Below are 20260 nucleotides of genomic sequence, written 5' to 3' on the forward strand. Positions count from 1 at the left end.
TAACGCCGCTTTTATCAGTATTCCAGTTATATCGCGGCGTGTCAGCTTAATGTGGGAGGAAAGCCCGAAGTGATGCAGGTCTCAGACGTTTACCACTTCGGTGAAACCCACGAGCACGGGTATGGTGCTGACAAATTGTCGAGCAAAGAATTGAAGAATGACATAATATGATGAGGCTATCAAGTGTGTGTGTTTGGGGATGGTAAATATCCTGTATTAGGACTAAAGATTATGTATTTAGCTCGACAAGGCTCGCTTAATACAATGTTTTCTCCTAATATAGGGGAGGTGGGGTAGCCTAGTGGTTAAAGCGTTCGCTCGTCACGCTGAAGGCCCGGGATTCCCTACATAGGCACAATGTATGAAGCCCATTTTTGGTGTCCCCCGCCGTGATATTGCTGGGATATTGCTAAAAGCGGCGTTAAACCACAATCGCTCACTCCTAATACAGGATATTTACCATCCCCAAACACCCTCGCGTGATTGTTTGTTGTTTAAGCGCCGCACTCAGCAACAGTACAGCGGTCGACGGCGGTCTGTAAATAATCGACTCTCTGGACCAGACAATACAGTGGTTGATCTCATGAGCATCGATCCGTGCAATTAGGATACGATTACATTCATCAACCAAGTCAACGAGCCTTACCACCCGATCCCGTTAATCGCCTCTTGCAAGCACAGTCGCCTTTTACGGCAAGCATGGGTTGCTCAAGACCTATCTATTATAGAAGAATTCATTTGTAATGCATTCGAGTTTTCATTCGCGTTCGGTTTCGAATAACGCATTTAGCGGGAGTAACTTTATAAAACGTCCTCTAGTTCTCAAACACAGTTGGCTTATCTCCCCGACCGCTGCGGCTAATGGAATGCAGATGTTACAACCACGGCATGACAAGACGTCATGTTATCTAAATTTAGATACACGAGCAACTACACTCATCGAGTTACATACTCCCGGAAAGCAATTACTTAAGCGGACATCTTAGTGTGTGTCTGTTTGTTGTTTTACGCCGCAATATTCCAGCTATGTGACGGCGGTCTCTAAATAATAAAGTCTGAACCAGACAATCCACTGATTGTTCGCATGAGCACCGAACTTTCAAATAGTAATACATATATTAAATGTCTCTTATCATAACTGAAAATATCAGTTACAAACTATATAGTTGGAAGAATACTAGCAGCCGTGTGGCGTCATAAATATATACTTATTATCTCTAAGAGTAGGAATATGTTATAAAATGCTTGCACGTTGTGTTAAATTATAACAAATAGTTAATACATATAAATTCATTCATAAGTGAGTGATAAAATATAGGATTTATACATACCCTGTGGGTGACACCGGGGTGTGTTCTATTATAAACCCACATCATATAGGATTATGGCATTCCTATAAAAAGTAAATGACATAACTATCATGCCTGAATACACACACACACACACACACACACACACACACACACACACACACACACACACACACACACACACACACACACACACATTATTTTACATTATTGATAACATATTTAAATGATAAGTTAGAATTCTATTTAGGAAAGTTAATGTAAATAACTAACCTGAACTATATGTAGTCCATGTCCTGTCTGTGCAGAGTTATAAGCAGAGTGAATAAAAAGTGTGCAAATGTTAGGGAAGAAAGCTGTAGTTAGATAATGTTAATCAGCTAGGAAGCTGAAAGCTATTGTATGTCATGACAAGCTAGAGAGTTTGTGACATAGGGACAGGAATAGACTAACCTGTCCACCCTTCAATAAAATGGACCAACCGCTTGGACTCTTAACCCAATCATATACATTTTGTACTACAACTAATGAAGATATATACAACTACTTGAAATGAAAAAAAGCTAAAACTAAATTCCTAAAAAACTATATATACAATATCCTGTTACAATAACTGAGTAGTTAATCGGTTTCACGGAGGAATTAAGAAACCCAATGACGTACATACTGAAACGCAAAATGTATTACCTTTGATAATTTGGCAAGAGATGAAAGGCACCCGTCCGACTTGTTTCCACAACTCTGAACTTCCATATGATGGATGATTATTTTAAGAAAGATTTAGTGAAGCCTAAGGATTATCTGTATTTACCTTTGAGACATGAAATTGAGTATGATTACCCTCTCCTTACAATCGTTCCAACGGCTCTTAGTTAGAGAAACATGTTTTTTGTGATAGATATTCTTAAAGGCGCGTACTTTGGACCACGTAGACTACCCACCCTGTCTGACAGGTAACACCCTGGATTACCAGTCCGGTTGGATTCCGCGGGCGCGGATGGATTGTGACGTCATGGATGGATTTTAAAGCTAACAAATATCTACTACTTCCGCCTCTGTGGCGATAACTTCATCAGTATGACACACGTCCGGCTTGTTTCCAATGTAATAACATAACAACACTACGTTGTTGTTTCTCGAATCAGCGTAATAAGATGCAGTTGGTTCCTGGTCGCGTTTATACACATGGGCCCTTTCTGCGCAGTTTTACCATAGTGTTATAAATGTAGTCAGTTCTTCAGTAACTGCACATCCCCGTCGAGACTCGTCCAAAACGAATAACACAAAGGTATGTGACTTTCTGTGCTGTGTTTTTTGGGGGCAGATTTGTTTGTTTTGTAGTTGTGAGAAACTGTATTTATCTGAGAATATACAATAATATATCTCGCTCGAGTGAAATAACATGTTATTTCATAACACTTATGCCGTTATTATTGTTATTCTCCCATAATGAAAGTATGATTTTCCGTGATTATCAGTGTGAACATACATAAATAAATACACACCTTGTCTTTTCTGGTATTAAAAAAGTTTAGCTCAAATCGTGACCTGACAAAGTTGACATTTTCACTCGAGGCTGCGCACTGACTACAATATGAACTTTGTTAGGTCAGTCGATGAGTTAACATGTTATTTGACAAGGAATAATTAGCAATACTCCAGCAATGTCACAGCCCTTCGGCGTGACAAACGGAGGCTTTAACCACTAGCTTTCCCCACCGCCCCTTCAGGCAAGGTACTGAACCGTTTCCCTCGCGAAGTGCTCAGTACGATTTTAGAAAAAGGCACGACTCGCAACAATTGTTTTTTTGGTAGGCAGTTTCCGTCATACTCATACTTTTGTTTTCAAAAAGTTTTATTTCATAATTAATGCTTTTCGATAAAATCCTAGCCACCCCACAAGCCCATCCCTCGCCCCTCCAGATGTCCAATCATCGGTTCGTCACTGACGTAAATATAATGATGTTTAGGCCTCTTTGGGGCGAAAACTCAGTTTGCTAATAGTTGTTACTTCGTTGTATATACTTTGTTACTCGCATGTTTTTATATAATAATATTGAGTAAAGCTGTCTGGGGTGTTGCCGATGTTGCGTCTTCAGCAACTCATGCTTGTGCGACCAACGGGATCGGGCGGTCAGACTCGCCGACTTTGTTGATGCATGTCATCGTATCCCAATTGCGTAGATCGATGCTCATGGTATAAATCACTGGATTGTCTGGTCCAAAGAATATGATTTACAGACCGCCGTCATATACGTGGAGTGCGGCGTTAAACAACAAACAAAAACTATATTTCTATTCTTTCTGTTCTGTCAATAAATGGATATATTGTAAATACGCATGTGAAAAAATATGCATTTCAACAAAAATGAACTGTCAACTTACAGACAAGAGTGGGATGTATTTCTCATCTTTGTGGTCGCATATTTCCGTGTGCTTTAGCGAAATGACTTCGGAGCCATCGACACCGTAAAGAAATATTCATAGTTTAAAATTAGCTGAGTGCTGATATCTTATCGAGATATCGGTGCCGATGAGATTATAGCCGTTCCACAAAGTTACAACGTCTTACATGATATACTGAATTAACATACAGTAAACTACGGTTATAACGAACACGCTTATAACGAACTGACCGAAATAACGAACTTATTTTTTAGTCCCGGCCTTTTGTTGTTTATATGCTGTATATCTGTTTATAACGAACTACGGTTATTACAAAATAAAATTCGTGGTCCCTTTGAGTCTGTTATAACCGTAGTTTACTGTAGTTTCGACTGACGAGGCTGACAAGGTGGTTCGATTTCAGCAGCGTCACACTGGCGTTCTACATTTAGGGGATAAAACAAGGACTGGTCGGCTCGGCGTCAGTATATGTCAGGGGAGCGAAAGGTCTGAGGTTCGATCCCCGGCCGCGTCACATAAAAAGACGTTAAACGATGGCACTTGTTGTTGCCTTGTCTGACACTCGACATAACAAGGACTCAAACAAGGACGCAGGTACGCACACACACATAAGTGAAATAATAAATAAACGCGATAAAACACCATAAAAAGGAAAGAAGAAAATTTAGGGTTCTGTTTCTGTGGATAATCAAGACTGATAATTCTCTGACGATCACGTTTCTTATTTAAACATATGACATCTCTGGTTGAATAATGTTAATATAAATGTTTATCATATAATGGGTAGGTGTCTCTGCAGGATAAAACCAATGGGTAAAAGGTATCCTTTGGTATCCTTTGGTGTCATATTGCGGACAGACTGTCAAAGAAGGGCCTACTTTCGAACTGTTTACAAACAAACATGGCATCGCTCCTTGTAAATCGGCGATCGAGTTAGAATTATCCATCGTGAATCTGGAGAAACGACTGGGCTGAGTGCTAGCATTATCAAACGAATAATCTAATACACTGAAAGTCACTAAGACAAAATTGTTATGGATGAGCAACTTCATTATTACAATTGGGCGACGTGGTTGTAATAAAGAAGTTGCTCATCCATAACCATTTTGTCTTAGTTACCATTCCAACTTCTAAATGCCACTCAAAGAAGTCACTGAAAGTCAGTCAGCAAATTATCGAGGACACTAGTCTGGCGGGATCAGTTTCCTTATATATGCTGTTGACGGCTTGGAACTTTCCACCAAGTTTGATTTCGCCGAAAGATGAGCGACTTGAGACCTTGTTTCATTTTTTCGCTGTATGTACATCCATCGGACCCGGATGTGCGTGTTTGACGCAATATACATTAATGCGCACATTCCAGGGAAACTTGCAATGTTTAGGTAATGTTTGCGAGAGATTTGTCGAGCAAAGAATTGAAGAATGACATAATATGATAAGGAGGTTATCAAGCGTGTGTGTTTAGGGATGGTAAATATCCTGTATTAGGACTAAAGAATATGTATTTAGCTCGACAAGGCTCGCTTAATACAATGTTTTCTCCTAATATAGGGGCGTTAGGGTAGCCTAGTGGTTAAAGCGTTCGCTCGTCACGCTGAAGGCCCGGGTTCGATTCCCTACATGGGCACAATGTGTGAAGCCCATTTCTGGTGTCCCCCGCCGTGATATTGCTGGAATATTGCTAAAAGCGGCGTAAAACCACAACCACTCGCTCCTAATACAGGATATTTACCATCCCCAAACACCCTCGCGTGATTGTTTTTTGTTTAAACGCCGCACTCAGCAACAGTCCAGCGGTCGACGGCGATCTGTAAATAATCGAATCTCTGGACCAGACAATACGGTGGTCGATCTCATGAGCATCGATCCGTGCAATTAGGATACGATGATATGCATCAACCAAGTCAACGTCCTCTAGTTCGTAAACACAGTTGGCTTATCACCCCGACCGCTGCGGCTAATGGAATGCAGATGTTACAACCACGGCATGACACGACGTCGTGTTATCTAAAGTCAGATACACGAGCAACTACACTCATCGAGTTACATACTCCCGTAAAGCAATTTTCTTAAGCGGACATCTTAGTGTGTGTCTGTTTGTTGTTTTAAGCCGCAATATTCCAGCTATGTGACGGCGGTCTCTAAATAATAAAGTCTGAACCAGACAATCCACTGATTGTTCGCATGAGCACCGATCCACGTAATTGGGACACGATGATATGCATCAACCAAGTCAGCGAGTCTGACCATCCAATCCCGTTAGTCGTCACGTACATGGGTTGCTGGAGACCTCCTTTAACCCGGACACGGGTCGGACATCCTGGTATGACAAACATTGAGACGGAAATTTCAGCCGCAACAGGACACTTTCAGGAGATTAGGTACCGTGTTTGTGGACATGTTACAGTGGCTTCAAATTTGTCGTATATTGGTTGGATATCTTAAAAGGAACACATGTATGTGACATCAGGTTGAAATGGCACAAGGAACAACGCTTCAATATCAGGACCGGAGACCATATACAGACAATCCAGTGATTGACATTATGAACATAGATCCATAAAACTGGGAAACGATGGCATGCAATCAACCAATTAAGTCACCGAACCTCACCACCCGATCCATTTTGTCGCCTCGTACGTTTCTTTGTTTGTTGTTTAACACCGCAATATTCCAGCTATATGACGATGGTCTGTAAATAATCCAGTGATTGATATCATGAGCATCGATCTCCGTAACGACCGGAGACCATACTAAGAATTAATAAGAATAGGACAGAAACACATGTTTACCTATACTATTGTATACAGAAACAATAAGATGCATTTTTATGGACGGTATGTGTTACGAAGACGCTCACAGAAACATCAGCTGAGTGGGAAACGTTCTAGTGTCTCTGTTAGCCTGTATCCCATCTCACAATCTGTAGTCTCTCGCCTCTGTCTGTCTGTCTGTTTGTTGTATCATATTAAAATGTAACTCATCATGAACATGAACATCAATTCACGCAATTGGGATACGAGGACATGCATCAACCAAGTCAGCGAGCCTGACCACCTGATCCCGTTGGTCACCCCTTAAGAGAAGCATAGGTTGCTGAATATCAATAGCCTAGTGGTTAAAGCGTTCCCTTGTCACGCCGAAGACCCGGGTTCGAATCCCGACATGGTACAATGTTTACAGCCGATAGCTGGTGTCCCCCGCCGTGATATTGCTGGAATATTGCTAAAAACGGCGTTCAAACCATACTCACTCACTCACTCTAACCCGAGTCTTCTCCAAATGTATTGGGTTAGTGACTGAGTGAGTGTAGTTTTACGCCACATTCAGCAAACATTCAGTCTAGTATGGGTGACGCAAACCAGTAGTCAGAAACATGCAACGATAAATGCCATCTAGGTCAGAAACATGCAACGATCAGTGCCATCTAGGTCAGAAACATGCAACGATCAGTGCCAGCTAGGTCAGAAACATGCAACGATCAATGCCAATCTAGGTATCTACGCTAGCATTGGCAGAAATATATTTTTTCATTAAGATATCAAATGACATGTATGATTTACAATATGAACTGAGTATGTTGATAAACAATAACACGTGCGATACTATTTATAGGCTGACCGAGCACGGAGCTTATATACCGGATGTTATTATCCGAAACTGCCCAGCCCTAAGTGTTATCCTTTCTGTGTGTTGACTTACCTACGTGTATGATTATTAACTAAACAATAATGTGAACTTTACATGCTATAGTCGAGTTAATGATACATTACTCAATATAGATATACTAGAAAATATCAATACAAACTTATAGCACGTTGAAGTCGTGACATGTGCAATGTCGGTATATTGATCAGCGTCACACATGCACGTGGGTAAGCTCGACCAGTTGGAAGTAGATCTTATGTGAATTTAGTGGGCTTTGTAGGGAAATCCTTTAACCACAAAATATTTAATTTTAGTTTCATATTATTTGGCTTAACCCTATATTCAGCATTGTTCTGATGATAAGTTAATAATATTAGGCCAGAGAGGAATTTGTGTATCTCTTTGTTCTTGTATTGAATTCATGTCCTCTATGCTAATATAGAGCCTGATAATTTGTAATACATAATTTATCTTGTAGATCGACAACACAGATATAATGAAATGTTACATAACATTTAAATATAATATATGGGTCTGTTTCAGATCACTCTAAAGGCTACCAGTATTGGTTATACTTTAGATTTGCACTTTTGGGCAATAATTTAAATTGTCACTGAGAACGGGAGGGGACCTCTTGGTCCACTATGGAACACCAGTATTTATGCTTTTATATTTCTTTGTTCATCTCTCTTTTTTTTATTCTGCAAAAAAAGAAATGTTCCCTGTAGTTTATGGACATCAAGTACCCGTTGTAGTTCATTATATTACTGTACAAATTGTAATAGTAGATTATGGCTAATATTAAAAAAATAAAAGTGATTTCGGCTAATTGCAGAGGTTTAGCAGATAAAAATAAGAGAAAGGAAGTACTGAATATTTGGAGAAAAAGAAAGGTATCTCTTGTTTGCCTACAAGACATTCACATTTCAAAATGAATGGTGTCTACAAAGCATAATTGCACCATATAAATCCAATGCTAGAGGAGTTGCGATAATGTTTAATAATAATGTAGACATAACAATACATAGCACTAAAATAAATGAAAATGGCAATTATATAATAGCTGATATAACTCTAGAAGGTACAAGACTAACATTACCTAATCTCTATGGACCTAATAGTGATGACCCTGATTTTTATAAAAATCTATTTGATAATATTGATAACTTCGAAAATGATTCATTAGTTATTGTTGATGATTGGAACCTTATTCTTAATCCTGCAATTGATTTAGAAAATTATAAAAATATAAATAACCCTAAAGCAAGACGGATAGTATTGGAAAAAATAGAATCGTTAAATATGATAGATATAACTAAATAAAGGCTTAAAGAAGTTTACATGGTGGAAGAAAAACCCAAGACAAAAAGCTAGGCTGGACTTCTTTTTGGTGTCTGAAGATATAAGAAATATGACATTGGAAACAAATATTTTACCTGGATAAAAAAGCCACCACTCAGTCATAACGTTATCTTTCTCCAATACAATTAATCAAGAAAGAGGACGCGGATATTGGAAATTAAATACTTCACTTCTATTAAATAAAGATTATACAGATTTAGTTAAAACAATTATAAAAGAAACTAAAACAGAATATTCTGAGAATAGTGATAGTGAACAAAGTGAGTTAGACATCAAACTTAAAATAGATGATAGTTTATTTCTTGAAACCCTCCTAATGAAGTTAGAGGGAAAACAATTTCATTTTCTTCGTTCATTAAAAGAACCAAAGTCAATAAAACAAAAGAATTAGAAAGTAAGATAAGCGATTTAGAAGATGACATAAGGGGAAATTTTCAACAAATAGACGAAAGACGCCTATCCGAATTATGAAAATGCAAATTAGAAATGGAACATATAAAAGAAGAGGAAAAAAGAGGAAAACAAATTAGAAATGGAATGCAATGGTATGAGGAAGGAGAAAAACCAACAAGTTATTTCTGCTACTTAGAAAATAGAAATTATGTCAGTAAATTAATTAAGTTATGACTGAAGATGATACGGTAATAACAGACGGCAATTGTATATTGGATGAATTAAGAAACTTTTATAAAAAATTATATACTTCTGATAGCAAGGACAGAAGCTACGAAAATTTAACAAATTTAGAGACTCCAACATTAGACAACCAAATGAAAAACTTATTGGAAAGAGAAATTGAGCTTAAAGAAATTTCATTGGCAGTTAAAAACATGAAAAACAATAAAAGTCCCGGTATTGATGGCTTTCCTATTGAATTTTTTAAGTTTTTCTGGAAAGAACTTAAATTCTGGATATACAGATTTGTAAAAAGTACTTCTGCTAATAAACAAAATGAGTATGACAATGAAAAGAGGAGTTATAACTTGTATACCAAAATCAAACAACGACAGAACATTGATAAAAAACTGGAGACCAATAACTTTATTGAATGTACTCTATAAAATAATAAGTACTTGTATTGCAAACCGTATAAAATCAACATTGGAATTGCTCATTCATAATAATCAAACAGGATTTATTCCAGGAAGATCTATTTCAGAAAACACAAGGTTGTTATATGATATTATCTTTGAATCAAAAAGACAAAATAAACCAGGATTACTTCTGCTGATCGATTTTGAAAAGGCATTTGATACAGTATCAAAACAACTTATAAATAAAGTTTTACAAAAATATGGATTTGGACCAGAAATGATAAGGTGGATAAATATACTAACTTACGATACCACATAAAGCATAATACAAAATGGGCATATTTCAGACTTTTTTACAAATGAAAGAGGCTCTCGACAAGGAGACCCTTTGTCGCCATATATTTTTCTCCTAGTAGCTGAAATCCTAGGATGTATGATTAGAAATAATAATAAAATTGAAGGGATTACAGTCAATGACAAAGAATACAAACTTGGGCAATATGCTGATGATACTGAATTATTTCTAAATGGCAAAGATGAAAGCTTATATGCAGCTATAGAAACACTAAATAAATTCTACAAAATGTCTGGCTTAAAAATTAACGCAGACAAGACAAAAGCAATATGGATAGGCTCAAAAGCGGGTAGCAATGATCGTTTATGTCAAGACTTACAAATAGAATGGCACAATAAGGAATTTGAAGTATTAGGAATTACGTTTAATCCAAACTTAAGTGAACTCTGGGTAATCAATACAAAAAGAAAGCTAGAAGAAATAAATAGATTGCTTGCAAATTGGAGAAAAAGAAATCTGACGATAATAGGAAAAATTACAGTCATAAAAACTTTATCATTGTCAAAATTAGTTCATATATTTTCGACACTACATAACCCTCCTGAGGACTTTGTCTTGTCACTTGACAAAATATTTTACAATTTTATCTGGAATAATAAAAAAAAGACAAAATCAAAAGGAGCACTTTGACAAGAAAATATGAGGAAGGTGGATTACGCATGATTAACATTAGAGCCTTTATTGACGCACTAAAACTCTCTTCACTCAGATTATATTGTAAAAAACAACATATAGTAACCCTTGTAATATCCCAATTAAAGATATACTATCTTTGGGTGCTAATGTTGACAAGCAATCTTTTGTTAAAAACCCATACTGGAAAGATGTATTGAAAGCTTGGAACAACTTTTGTAAAAAGAATATTATTAACGTTGATAATATAGAAGATATTTTGTCCCAACCATTATGGCTCAACCACAACTTCAAACAAGCAACATACTAACTACATAAAGCAATGGGCTAATAGTGGAATTTACTCAATTAAAGATATATGCAATGAAAACGGACTGATGTCATTTGAAGAACTGAAACTAAAATATCCGATAAAAGGTACAATATTAGACTATAGATATGTAATCTTCAATATACCAGAATCATGGAAAATAACAATCAAGAAAACTAGAAAAAATATTTTACAGAATTTGTATATAAACAGTTGCTTAAGTGATCTGATGAAGCCTGTAAAAGGCGCTAGAATCTTTTATGATAAATTAATATCAAATGAAAATAATCTTAAAGTTTGTAATAAATGGCAATCAATTTTTCACTGTGATTTTAATTGGAAAACGATATTTACTGTTTATAGATATAAACTGAAGGATGTAAAACTTTTAGATTCTACATGGAATTATCTACACAAAGAAGGAACTATTAAGAATGAATCTTGTAGACAACAGTGTTTGTAGCTTTTGTAATGCTGTCAATGAGGACGTCAGCCATGTCTTTTGGGAATGTAATGAAACTAAACAATTTTGGAATGATCTCGAACTTTGGGTTAACAATTACCTTCCACAAAAAATTAAATTGACAAAATATCTTATTTGGTTTGGTTTTAACTACTCTAATACCTTAATCAATCATATAGTTTTATTGGGAAAAAGGCATATTCATGTAAGTGGAATTAAAGGAACCAAACCGAAATTAGATATACTTTTAAAATTGTTTAAAAACATATTCAATCGAGAAATGTATTGCTATAAAAAAGGATGACAAAAGTAACTTTAATAAAAGATGGTTACCTTTATTCTCAGCATTTGATTCATAGCACTCTGTTGATACATGATATGTTTGAGTCTGACTGTGTGTTGCAACCGTGTTGGTTTGAAATAGGACAGTGTTTGTTTTCAACCCTTTAATTTTCTAAAGAGTGTATTGTTCCATTCTATGCAATCCGAAATATGTCTTTGACGGAATACTGTATTAATCTACAACTCTTGGAACAATAAAAACGTTTATAAAAAAATAAAAATACAACACATCAACACCAGAGAATAACCAGTCTCTGATTATCCACCGAAACTGTTTCCATTGGGCATAAAAGGCAAAATAAGGGTGACAATTATATGAACGAGCCACAGAAAGTCAGTGATGACCAGGTGTTCGTATCATGTCTGTATTCGTGATTTCATATTTTAAATTGATCCATGTTCTGAAATGAGCTTTAAAGAAGCCTCTCTATGTTGTAATATCAATGACTTTAACCTATTGGTTATGTGTTTTGAATTTTATTAATTTCGAAGTTTTTTACAATGCCTTACACGTGGTATCGGTAACACTGAATGCCGTCCATGTATAGGTGATCAGACCGGTTGTGGGAACCAGACAAAATGAACATTGTAAACGAACCAAGATATGTTTGGTTGAAGACAATATTGCCCATACCAGGCTGCCATACCATTAGTGTAACAGCAATATATCAGCGTATTGCGCGTTTTCCCACGCTAGATACCATGCTGAAATCACACTACTGCTGTCTCCGTCAATGTCCCTTCATTTTCATTGTCAAATCCCTGGGATTATATAACCAATGCTGCCCAGGCGCTAGAAGGTTAACATTAATAATATCATCTCATCCTACCGGGTACCCATTTACTGCTAGGTGAAAAGGGGCGTATTTCGAATATAAACACTTGCCCAAGGAGACACCACATGTAACCCGTGCTTCAGCGCGGGGCACAACGGATGCCCTATGGATTCTCCGTTTTTTTCGTTTCAGATACATATATTCCTAAAAAAATAACATATGGTGGTACAAGACCAATAAATTACACACTTTACATTGGAAGAAAATACATCAAAATGTTAGATATGTACAGTACAGTTTTGATGAAAGGGTAGTTACATAAAAATATACGTAATTCGTGATAGGTGTTTCAGATTCTTATTTTTTGCTGTGTAAGTGTACATAACAATCTGATATCTTCAACTTCTTTATCACCATAACGACAGCTTATTATATTTCCATTTATTACAATATTGATGAAATGAGTTGATAGTCATCAAAAGGATCAGTGTCGTCAGTATACATTAACACTAATAACTTCATCCACATCGCAACGTCGTTCTCATTTACCTATTCATTATCAAAGCCATTACAACACAGCTATTGTAAATAGTCACCAAGATCTTAAACAAAGATGGAAAACGGAAGTGGGGACAGATGTTCGCCTTGTCGAACGCCAGACTGAAAATTAAAGTAATTCGTGTAACTATTTCATGATTGTATCAAAGACTTTATATTTATCATGTGTTTCAGGACACAAAAAAAAAATCCTTCGATGGCATTTTTTTGCATTTTAAGCCACAGATTTGCTTCCCATTCGGTTGCAAATGCCTTAATAACATCAATAAACGCCCAATGTATGTGCTTTTCACTGATGTTAAAATATGTAAAAGTATTATGCAAGTTTGAATGTTTGCGATGGGCTGAAATTATTATTAATTTTTAGATCGAATATAAAGAATAGATCTGAATGATTTTCCAAGATTGTTATTGGTTAGTATGAATTGGGGTCTAGTGTATCTCCTTTTTTTTATATAAAGGGGTTGAATAAACCCGTGTGCTAGCTGTCGGGAAAAAGACTAAATTCATCTATTCAGTGAAAAGGAGCTTACAGATCAATGCTATGAATACAATAATCATTCTCAATCCAGTCTATACCTGATGCCTTATTTCGTTGAAGATTGGCGCAGCTAGTATAATCTCTTCAGTAGTTATGTCAGAATTTAGAAGATCACATATGTAGGAATGACTATTCATTTCACTTTCTTCATCGTCTTTGTCTAGCTTTTCTACTTGGTATATATTCTTAAAAAAATATATAATGTTTCAACATTTGGTATTATCATCTTTTCATTTGTCATTATAAGTCTTCAGAGGATTTATTTGACGGAATTGGTTATGTAAGGTTTGTTAATGTTCACGAATATACTTATCCATACGGTGAAAGTACTTTTGATGGGGTATTAAACTTCTCAACACGTTCCTTCGCTTCTATAAATGTTTAACGCATCTTTTTACGTTGGCGCCAAAGCCATGCTTTGTTCTTAAAACGAGGACATGGTTTAAATTAACATGATGGTGTAACCAATGGCTGCGCGCGCAGCGATTAAGAACACGTGGGTTACTTGCTGTGATATTGAATTCTGGTCTGGTTTTGGGCAGCTTAGCTTACCCAAGAAGCGATGCTTGTATGTCCATTAATTTGATTTGTATCAATATCCGTTCTATACATTTAAATTGTCACGCAAGTGTGTTTGGGCATGGTAAATATCCTGTATTAGGAATAAACATTGTATAGTGAGTGTCCGCACTAGTAAAAGCAGCCACACACACACGTGCATGTGTAAAAGTGAATATTATCCTACCCTATGTTTTATCCCGGGGATGAAATTCTCTAGTGTCAGGATGATTCTCCCAAGTAAAATTGAACCCATACCAGTGTGTTTAATCCTATCCTAGGACCGCCTCAGTGGTCTAGTGGTAGAGCGTCCGCCCGGAGAGCGGAAGGTCCGGGGTTCGATCCCCGGCCGCGTCATACCAAAACACGTTAAAAGATGGTACTTGTTGTTACCCTGTCTAGCGCTCGGCGCTAAGGAGCTAAAAGAAGGACTGGTTGGCTCGGAGTCAGTATACTGTGTCTGAGTGGGGTATTTGTGTTAAACTGCGGCATGGTATCTCAGTGGGCTAGCACTATAAATCGGCATCAGTCCGGACTAGTACAAGCAGCCACACACACGTCCCTGTTTCGCGAAGTGCGGCTGCAAGTGGGACACAATCAGTTGGAGATCACACCTTCTATGAGCACTTACCCTTACAGAGCCTACTTAGAAACCCTTCTGAGTTATGGTGCAGGAGCCAAAACATCCCAACTTCGATGTCCTGGATGGTATGCCAATAATGCTGGTAAAACGAATGCCGCAAATGCTGATGTAAGAAACGCGGGTGTGACCTGTTTCTTCAAGAACGCTATCTGTTGGATGGTGTCCCTATGAAACTGGAATTCCTACGAAGTCCCGATGAATTCTTCTTCATGTGTGCTACTGATGGTGTCTACAAAAAACCCTGACCAAAGCCGAATTTTATGTTCATCAACTCAACATTGATCCTGCTGTCTGAGAAACACATGTGTCCAGTCTGAACACAGGGGTGACTGCCAAGTATACCCTTTCCCGTGTACGAGGACAGCCCATGACATCCCCACAGGCATTAGAGACTTTCATCGGGTGCCAATTACCAAAACGAGTGGTACTGGGACTGGTGGACAATAGTGCCTACGTCGGAAGCAAAGAGAAGAATCCATACAACTTCAAACACAATCATGTCACCATGATGAAGCTGAAACTCAATGGACAGAAAGTCCATAGCACGGAAATGAAAAGTGACTTCAGTGACAACAGTGCTCATTTGAAACAACTCTACATGAATCTGTTCTGAAACATTGGACAGCTGCGGTGGCCTGAGACCTGTGCGCTGTCTCTCAAGGCCTTTGCTCAAGGTTACACCTTGTGGGTGGTGGATCTCACACCAGACCTTGGCGTTGATGAAGGCATCAACTATCCTCGACACACTGGCAAGTTCGGTTTGGAAATCCAGTTGGGACAGGCTCTCGAAACCTGGTCACCCTCATCTGCTATGAGGAATACGAAAATCTTCTGGAAATAGATCGTTTCCGTAATGCGATGATGGTATACAAAGAGCAGAGACAGAGGGTCATGCCACACTTTTTCTCCTCCTACATGAGACCATGGATGAACCACTCGGGTTAAGCACCTTGGATTTAGAAGCCATCGTGGCTGATGACGTCCAACTTCCGGGGCACCCTGGCCAGAGATGACTTTTCCAGACTAGGACTGCAACAGGATGACCCCTTTTACCCCAAAGCATACATGGTCAACACAGATCCAAGTGATCAACCTGGCACACACTGGGTGAGCATCTACCGTCCAGCTCGTGGATCCATGGAAATGTTGGATAGCTATGGACTGTATTCATTATCTCTGTTAAAAGAGACTTTGAATCACATGGGCAAGATTCAACAAAGATAGAATACACCCCCTTACAACATGGATACAGCACGTTGTGTGGGGTGTACTGTCTCTACATGCTGACCAATCGCGTGCGTGGGTGGACTTTTAATCAAGTGTTAGATACGTTGGACTGGAAGGACAGCGCCAAGAATGATGCCACGGTATTAGCATGGTTTCATACCAAAGTGTCTACCTCCTGTTCCTGTGGATGAGATGCCTGCCTTTCGACTGAGTGCCCAGACGCGTACCCTACATCAAAAGATCCAACCTTTCTGCCCTTATTGACCTGAAACTTGTTCACTGAACCTACGTTCACCTTACTGACAAAGTTCCTGTTCACTGAGTTTAATGAGTGTACATACACTCACTGAGTTTTATGAGTGTACATACCCAGTCGTCTAAGGCGCCGCGATTTGCTGTGCAGAGTTGCGTCCCTTGGGCACGCCAGAAACCTATGATTTTGGGTTCGAATCCCGGTTCGCCCCGATTATGTTTCTAGGTTTGTCAGCACCATACCCGTGCTCGTGGGTTTCACCGAAGTGGTAAACGTCTGAGACCTGCATCACTTCGGGCTTTCCTCCCACATTAAGCTGACACGCCGTGATAAAACTGGGATACTGTTAAAAGCGGCGTTAAACCCAACTCACTCACTCACTCCAAGAGGCGACAACAGGGATCGGGTGGTCAGGCTCTGTGACTTGCTGGATGCATGTCACCGTATCCCAATTTTGTTAGAGAGTGTTTGGTTCAGACTCGATTTTTTAACCGCCGACATATTACAGAATACTGCTTAGTGCGGCGATAAATGACCAACAAACACACAAACCGTACAATTTGCAGTTATATTGACATTTCATCTTCTACAATTTGTAAGACATATGGTATATGACACAACAATTGTATCACGTTAAAAACATGTCAAGTCCGAATAGGTATTCGGCAAGCCATGCTTGCCGTAAAAGGCGACTAACGGAATCGGTGGTCAGGCTCACTGATTTGGTTGAAGTGTGTCATCGATCCCAATTGCGTGGATCAATGCTCATTATATCAGTCACTTGACTGTCTGGTCCACACTCGATTATTTACAGCTCGCCGTCATATAGCTGAGTGTGGCATAAAACAACAAACAAACCAAACAAAACCTAAACTTGAATTGGACATCATGTCATGTCATCCTTTAAAGACTGTTCTCTGTGACATTTTACCACAATATATTTTTCTTTGTCCAGACTGTCACCAAGGCTTGAACTGCAACCATCATGGCGTTAACACAAGGCCGTCGGAGCCTCCTGACATTCCTACTGATCCTGATCCCTTTTAGCATTGTGGCCTTTATGCTGGGAAGGTTCTGCCAGCGCTGCGTTGAAGCAACAGTTGAGGACTCTATACTGGGTACTGGTAGCTTGAAGGATCCAGAACGAAGTGCGGATACGAATGGAAAGGCCCGTGTTTACACCTGGAATGGATATAAGTGGACGAAGCTTCCGGAGTTCTGTTCATTTATGGAGACGAGAAACTGCCACAGACTCATTACTCCAAGTGGAGACTCGCCAATCTTTCTGCACGATATCAAAGACGACATTTGGATATCTGGATATATTGCCAAGACGGGACTGTGGGAACCTCAAAATTTAAACGTTATTTTGGAGCAGCTGCGACTGGACAGTAAGATGGGCTTCATTGACTTAGGGTCCCATGTTGGTGCGTTTTCTTTGTCTGTTGCCAAGGCTGGTCGACAGGTGGTGTCCGTCGATCCTCTACCTTCAAACATCAGGAATTTGTGTCAGTCGGTAGAGTATGGTCAACTTTCTGCTCAGATTACATTATTGTTTAATGCTTTATCCAACACTCGACAGGGTGTCACATTCAGTTTCACCCCAGGGAATATAGCTGCCACTGAAATAAGGAAATCTGGTAATTCAGAAGACATGTCAGTGTCTGGATTTTGTAGGCGACCTCTGATATCCCACTCAGTGACATTGGATGATATTCTTCCTTTTGTGAAGTTTGATAAAGCTTTCATGAAAATTGATGTCGAGTCAATGGAATTTGAAGTTATATCAGGCGGTAGAAAACTTTTCAATCAGATAGATGTGAGAGGAATTTTGATGGAATGGGAGCACACGAAGGATAGTCCTAAGGCTCCCAAGCTTATCAATCTGCTTCAAGGCATGGGATACCGAGCTTTCTCTCCCTTTGATCAAGGACACCAACTACTCGTGAATGACTATAAGAACTGGACGTACGATGTTATTTGGTTGAAACATAAATAAAATATTAGTGATGAAAGAACTTCTGATAACGGAAGAATTATTTATTTTTATTCCAACACGAAATTGATCTAGGCTAGGCGAAAGGAAACGAGGTATGTGTAAAAGTATAAGTCGATATTTGGTTGCTTGTTTAAATGAGTAATGACTATCATCTATGGCGAAAAATACCTGAACACATTATTGATTTCACCCTTAGTGCTTGGAGGTCAGTATCTGGTCAAGGCACGAATTTGATGGGACTGAAATGTAAATCTGAAGAGAAAAATAATGCTTTTGATAATACAGAGCTATTAGCATTCTTTCACTATGGAGTACACGTCTTTGATAAAACAAAATTGATCTGCAACAAGGCAAGCACAAACTACTGACAAAACTGGTTGTATTTGTCTTTGCGTAAATGTTTTTTTTATGTTCACTGACATCACCATTATTTGAAATAAACTTTTCTCGGATAAATCCCTAGGTACAATCTTGATGTCACTACTAAGGAATTTATCGGTAAACAACAACACATTCGTTTCCTGACACTGAAAAGTAGGCCCTCCAATAAATATCTGCAACCCTCTGCACAAGGGACAGCAGCGGACGCTCTCTCAGCCAAATCGACGCAGTGTGAATAATTAGTATTCACTTGACAGAACTCATACACTAAACCCGTGGGCATTCCGGGTACAATATATGTCCCCAGCGACCTATGCTTGTCGTAAGAGGCGACTTATACGTGAATTGAGTGAGTGAATGAGTATGGCTTTACGCCGCTTTTAACAATATTCCAGCAATATGACGGCGGGGGACACCAGAAATGGGCTTCAGACAATGTACCCATGTCGGGAATCGAACCCGGGTCATCGGCATGACGAGCGAACACTGTTACCACTAAGCTACCCGACCGCCTCGACTTACACGTGAAGATCCGGGGTATAGCAACCCAAGCTTGTCGTAAGAGGCGACAGGATCGGTTGGTCAGGCTCGCTGACTTGGTTGATGCATGTCATCGTATCCCAATCGCGTGAAGTGATGTTCATGTTCATGATGAGTTACATTTTAATATGATACAACAAACAGACAGACAGAGGCAAGAGAATACAGATTGTGAGATGGGATACAGGCTAACAGAGACACTAGAACGTTTCACACTCTGCTGATGTTTCTGTGAGCGTCTTCGTAACACAAACCGTCAATAAATATACATCTTATTGTTTCTGTATACAATAGTATAGGTAAACATGTGTTTCTGTCCTATTCTTAGTAATGTCAGGGAACAGATATCTGTATATGGTCTCCGGTCGTTACGTAGATCGATGCTCATGATATCAATCACTGGATTATTTACAGACCACCTTCATATAGCTGGAATATTGCTGAGTTCGGTCGGGGTTAAACAAAAAACACACAAACGTACGAGGCGACAAAATGGATCGGGTGGTGAGGTTCGGTGACTTAATTGGTTGATTGCATGTCATTGTATCCCAGTTTTATGTTCATAATGTCAATCACTGGATTGTCATATTCAGACTCAATTATTTACATACCGTCGTCTTATAGCTGGAATGTTGCTGACTGCGGCGCAAAACAACAAACACACAATACAAATACACAGTAAAGCTATAACTTAATTTAATCATATGTCTTTGTCTGCAGGACCGCAGACCAGACTGGTCTAGTGGATCGAGCATCTGCCCGGGCAGCGAAAGATCGGTGGTTCGATCCCCGGCCTTGTCATACCAGAAGACGTTAAAAGATCGTAAATGTTGTTGGCTTTCGACATTAGGGGATAAAACAAAGACGGCTCGGTATACTTGTCTGAGTGGAACATCCATGTGAAACTGTGGTGTGTTATAA

General features: G+C 38.8%; 1 protein-coding gene across 3 annotated transcripts in view; it reads left to right on the forward strand.

Moving 5' to 3' along the window:
* The window catches only part of LOC139459277 (uncharacterized), a 36891-nt gene extending 18028 nt beyond the window's left edge, over positions 1 to 18863 (forward strand). For 2 of the 3 annotated variants that reach the window (XM_071240726.1, XM_071240725.1), the window contains exon 2: positions 17375 to 18863. In XM_071240726.1, the coding sequence (XP_071096827.1) occupies positions 17405 to 18418 (1014 nt within the window). In that variant the 5' untranslated portion in view covers positions 17375 to 17404 and the 3' untranslated portion in view covers positions 18419 to 18863. Of the gene's footprint in view, positions 1 to 2504; positions 2599 to 17374 lie in introns of those variants that run through there. The other variant, XM_071240727.1, reaches the window with a different exon arrangement.
* Positions 18864 to 20260: the final 1397 nt, after the last annotated feature.

This window comes from Haliotis cracherodii, unplaced genomic scaffold (assembly GCF_022045235.1).
Source record: "Haliotis cracherodii isolate W230 unplaced genomic scaffold, xgHalCrac1.p SCAF_13, whole genome shotgun sequence".
Lineage (NCBI taxonomy): Eukaryota > Metazoa > Mollusca > Gastropoda > Lepetellida > Haliotidae > Haliotis > Haliotis cracherodii.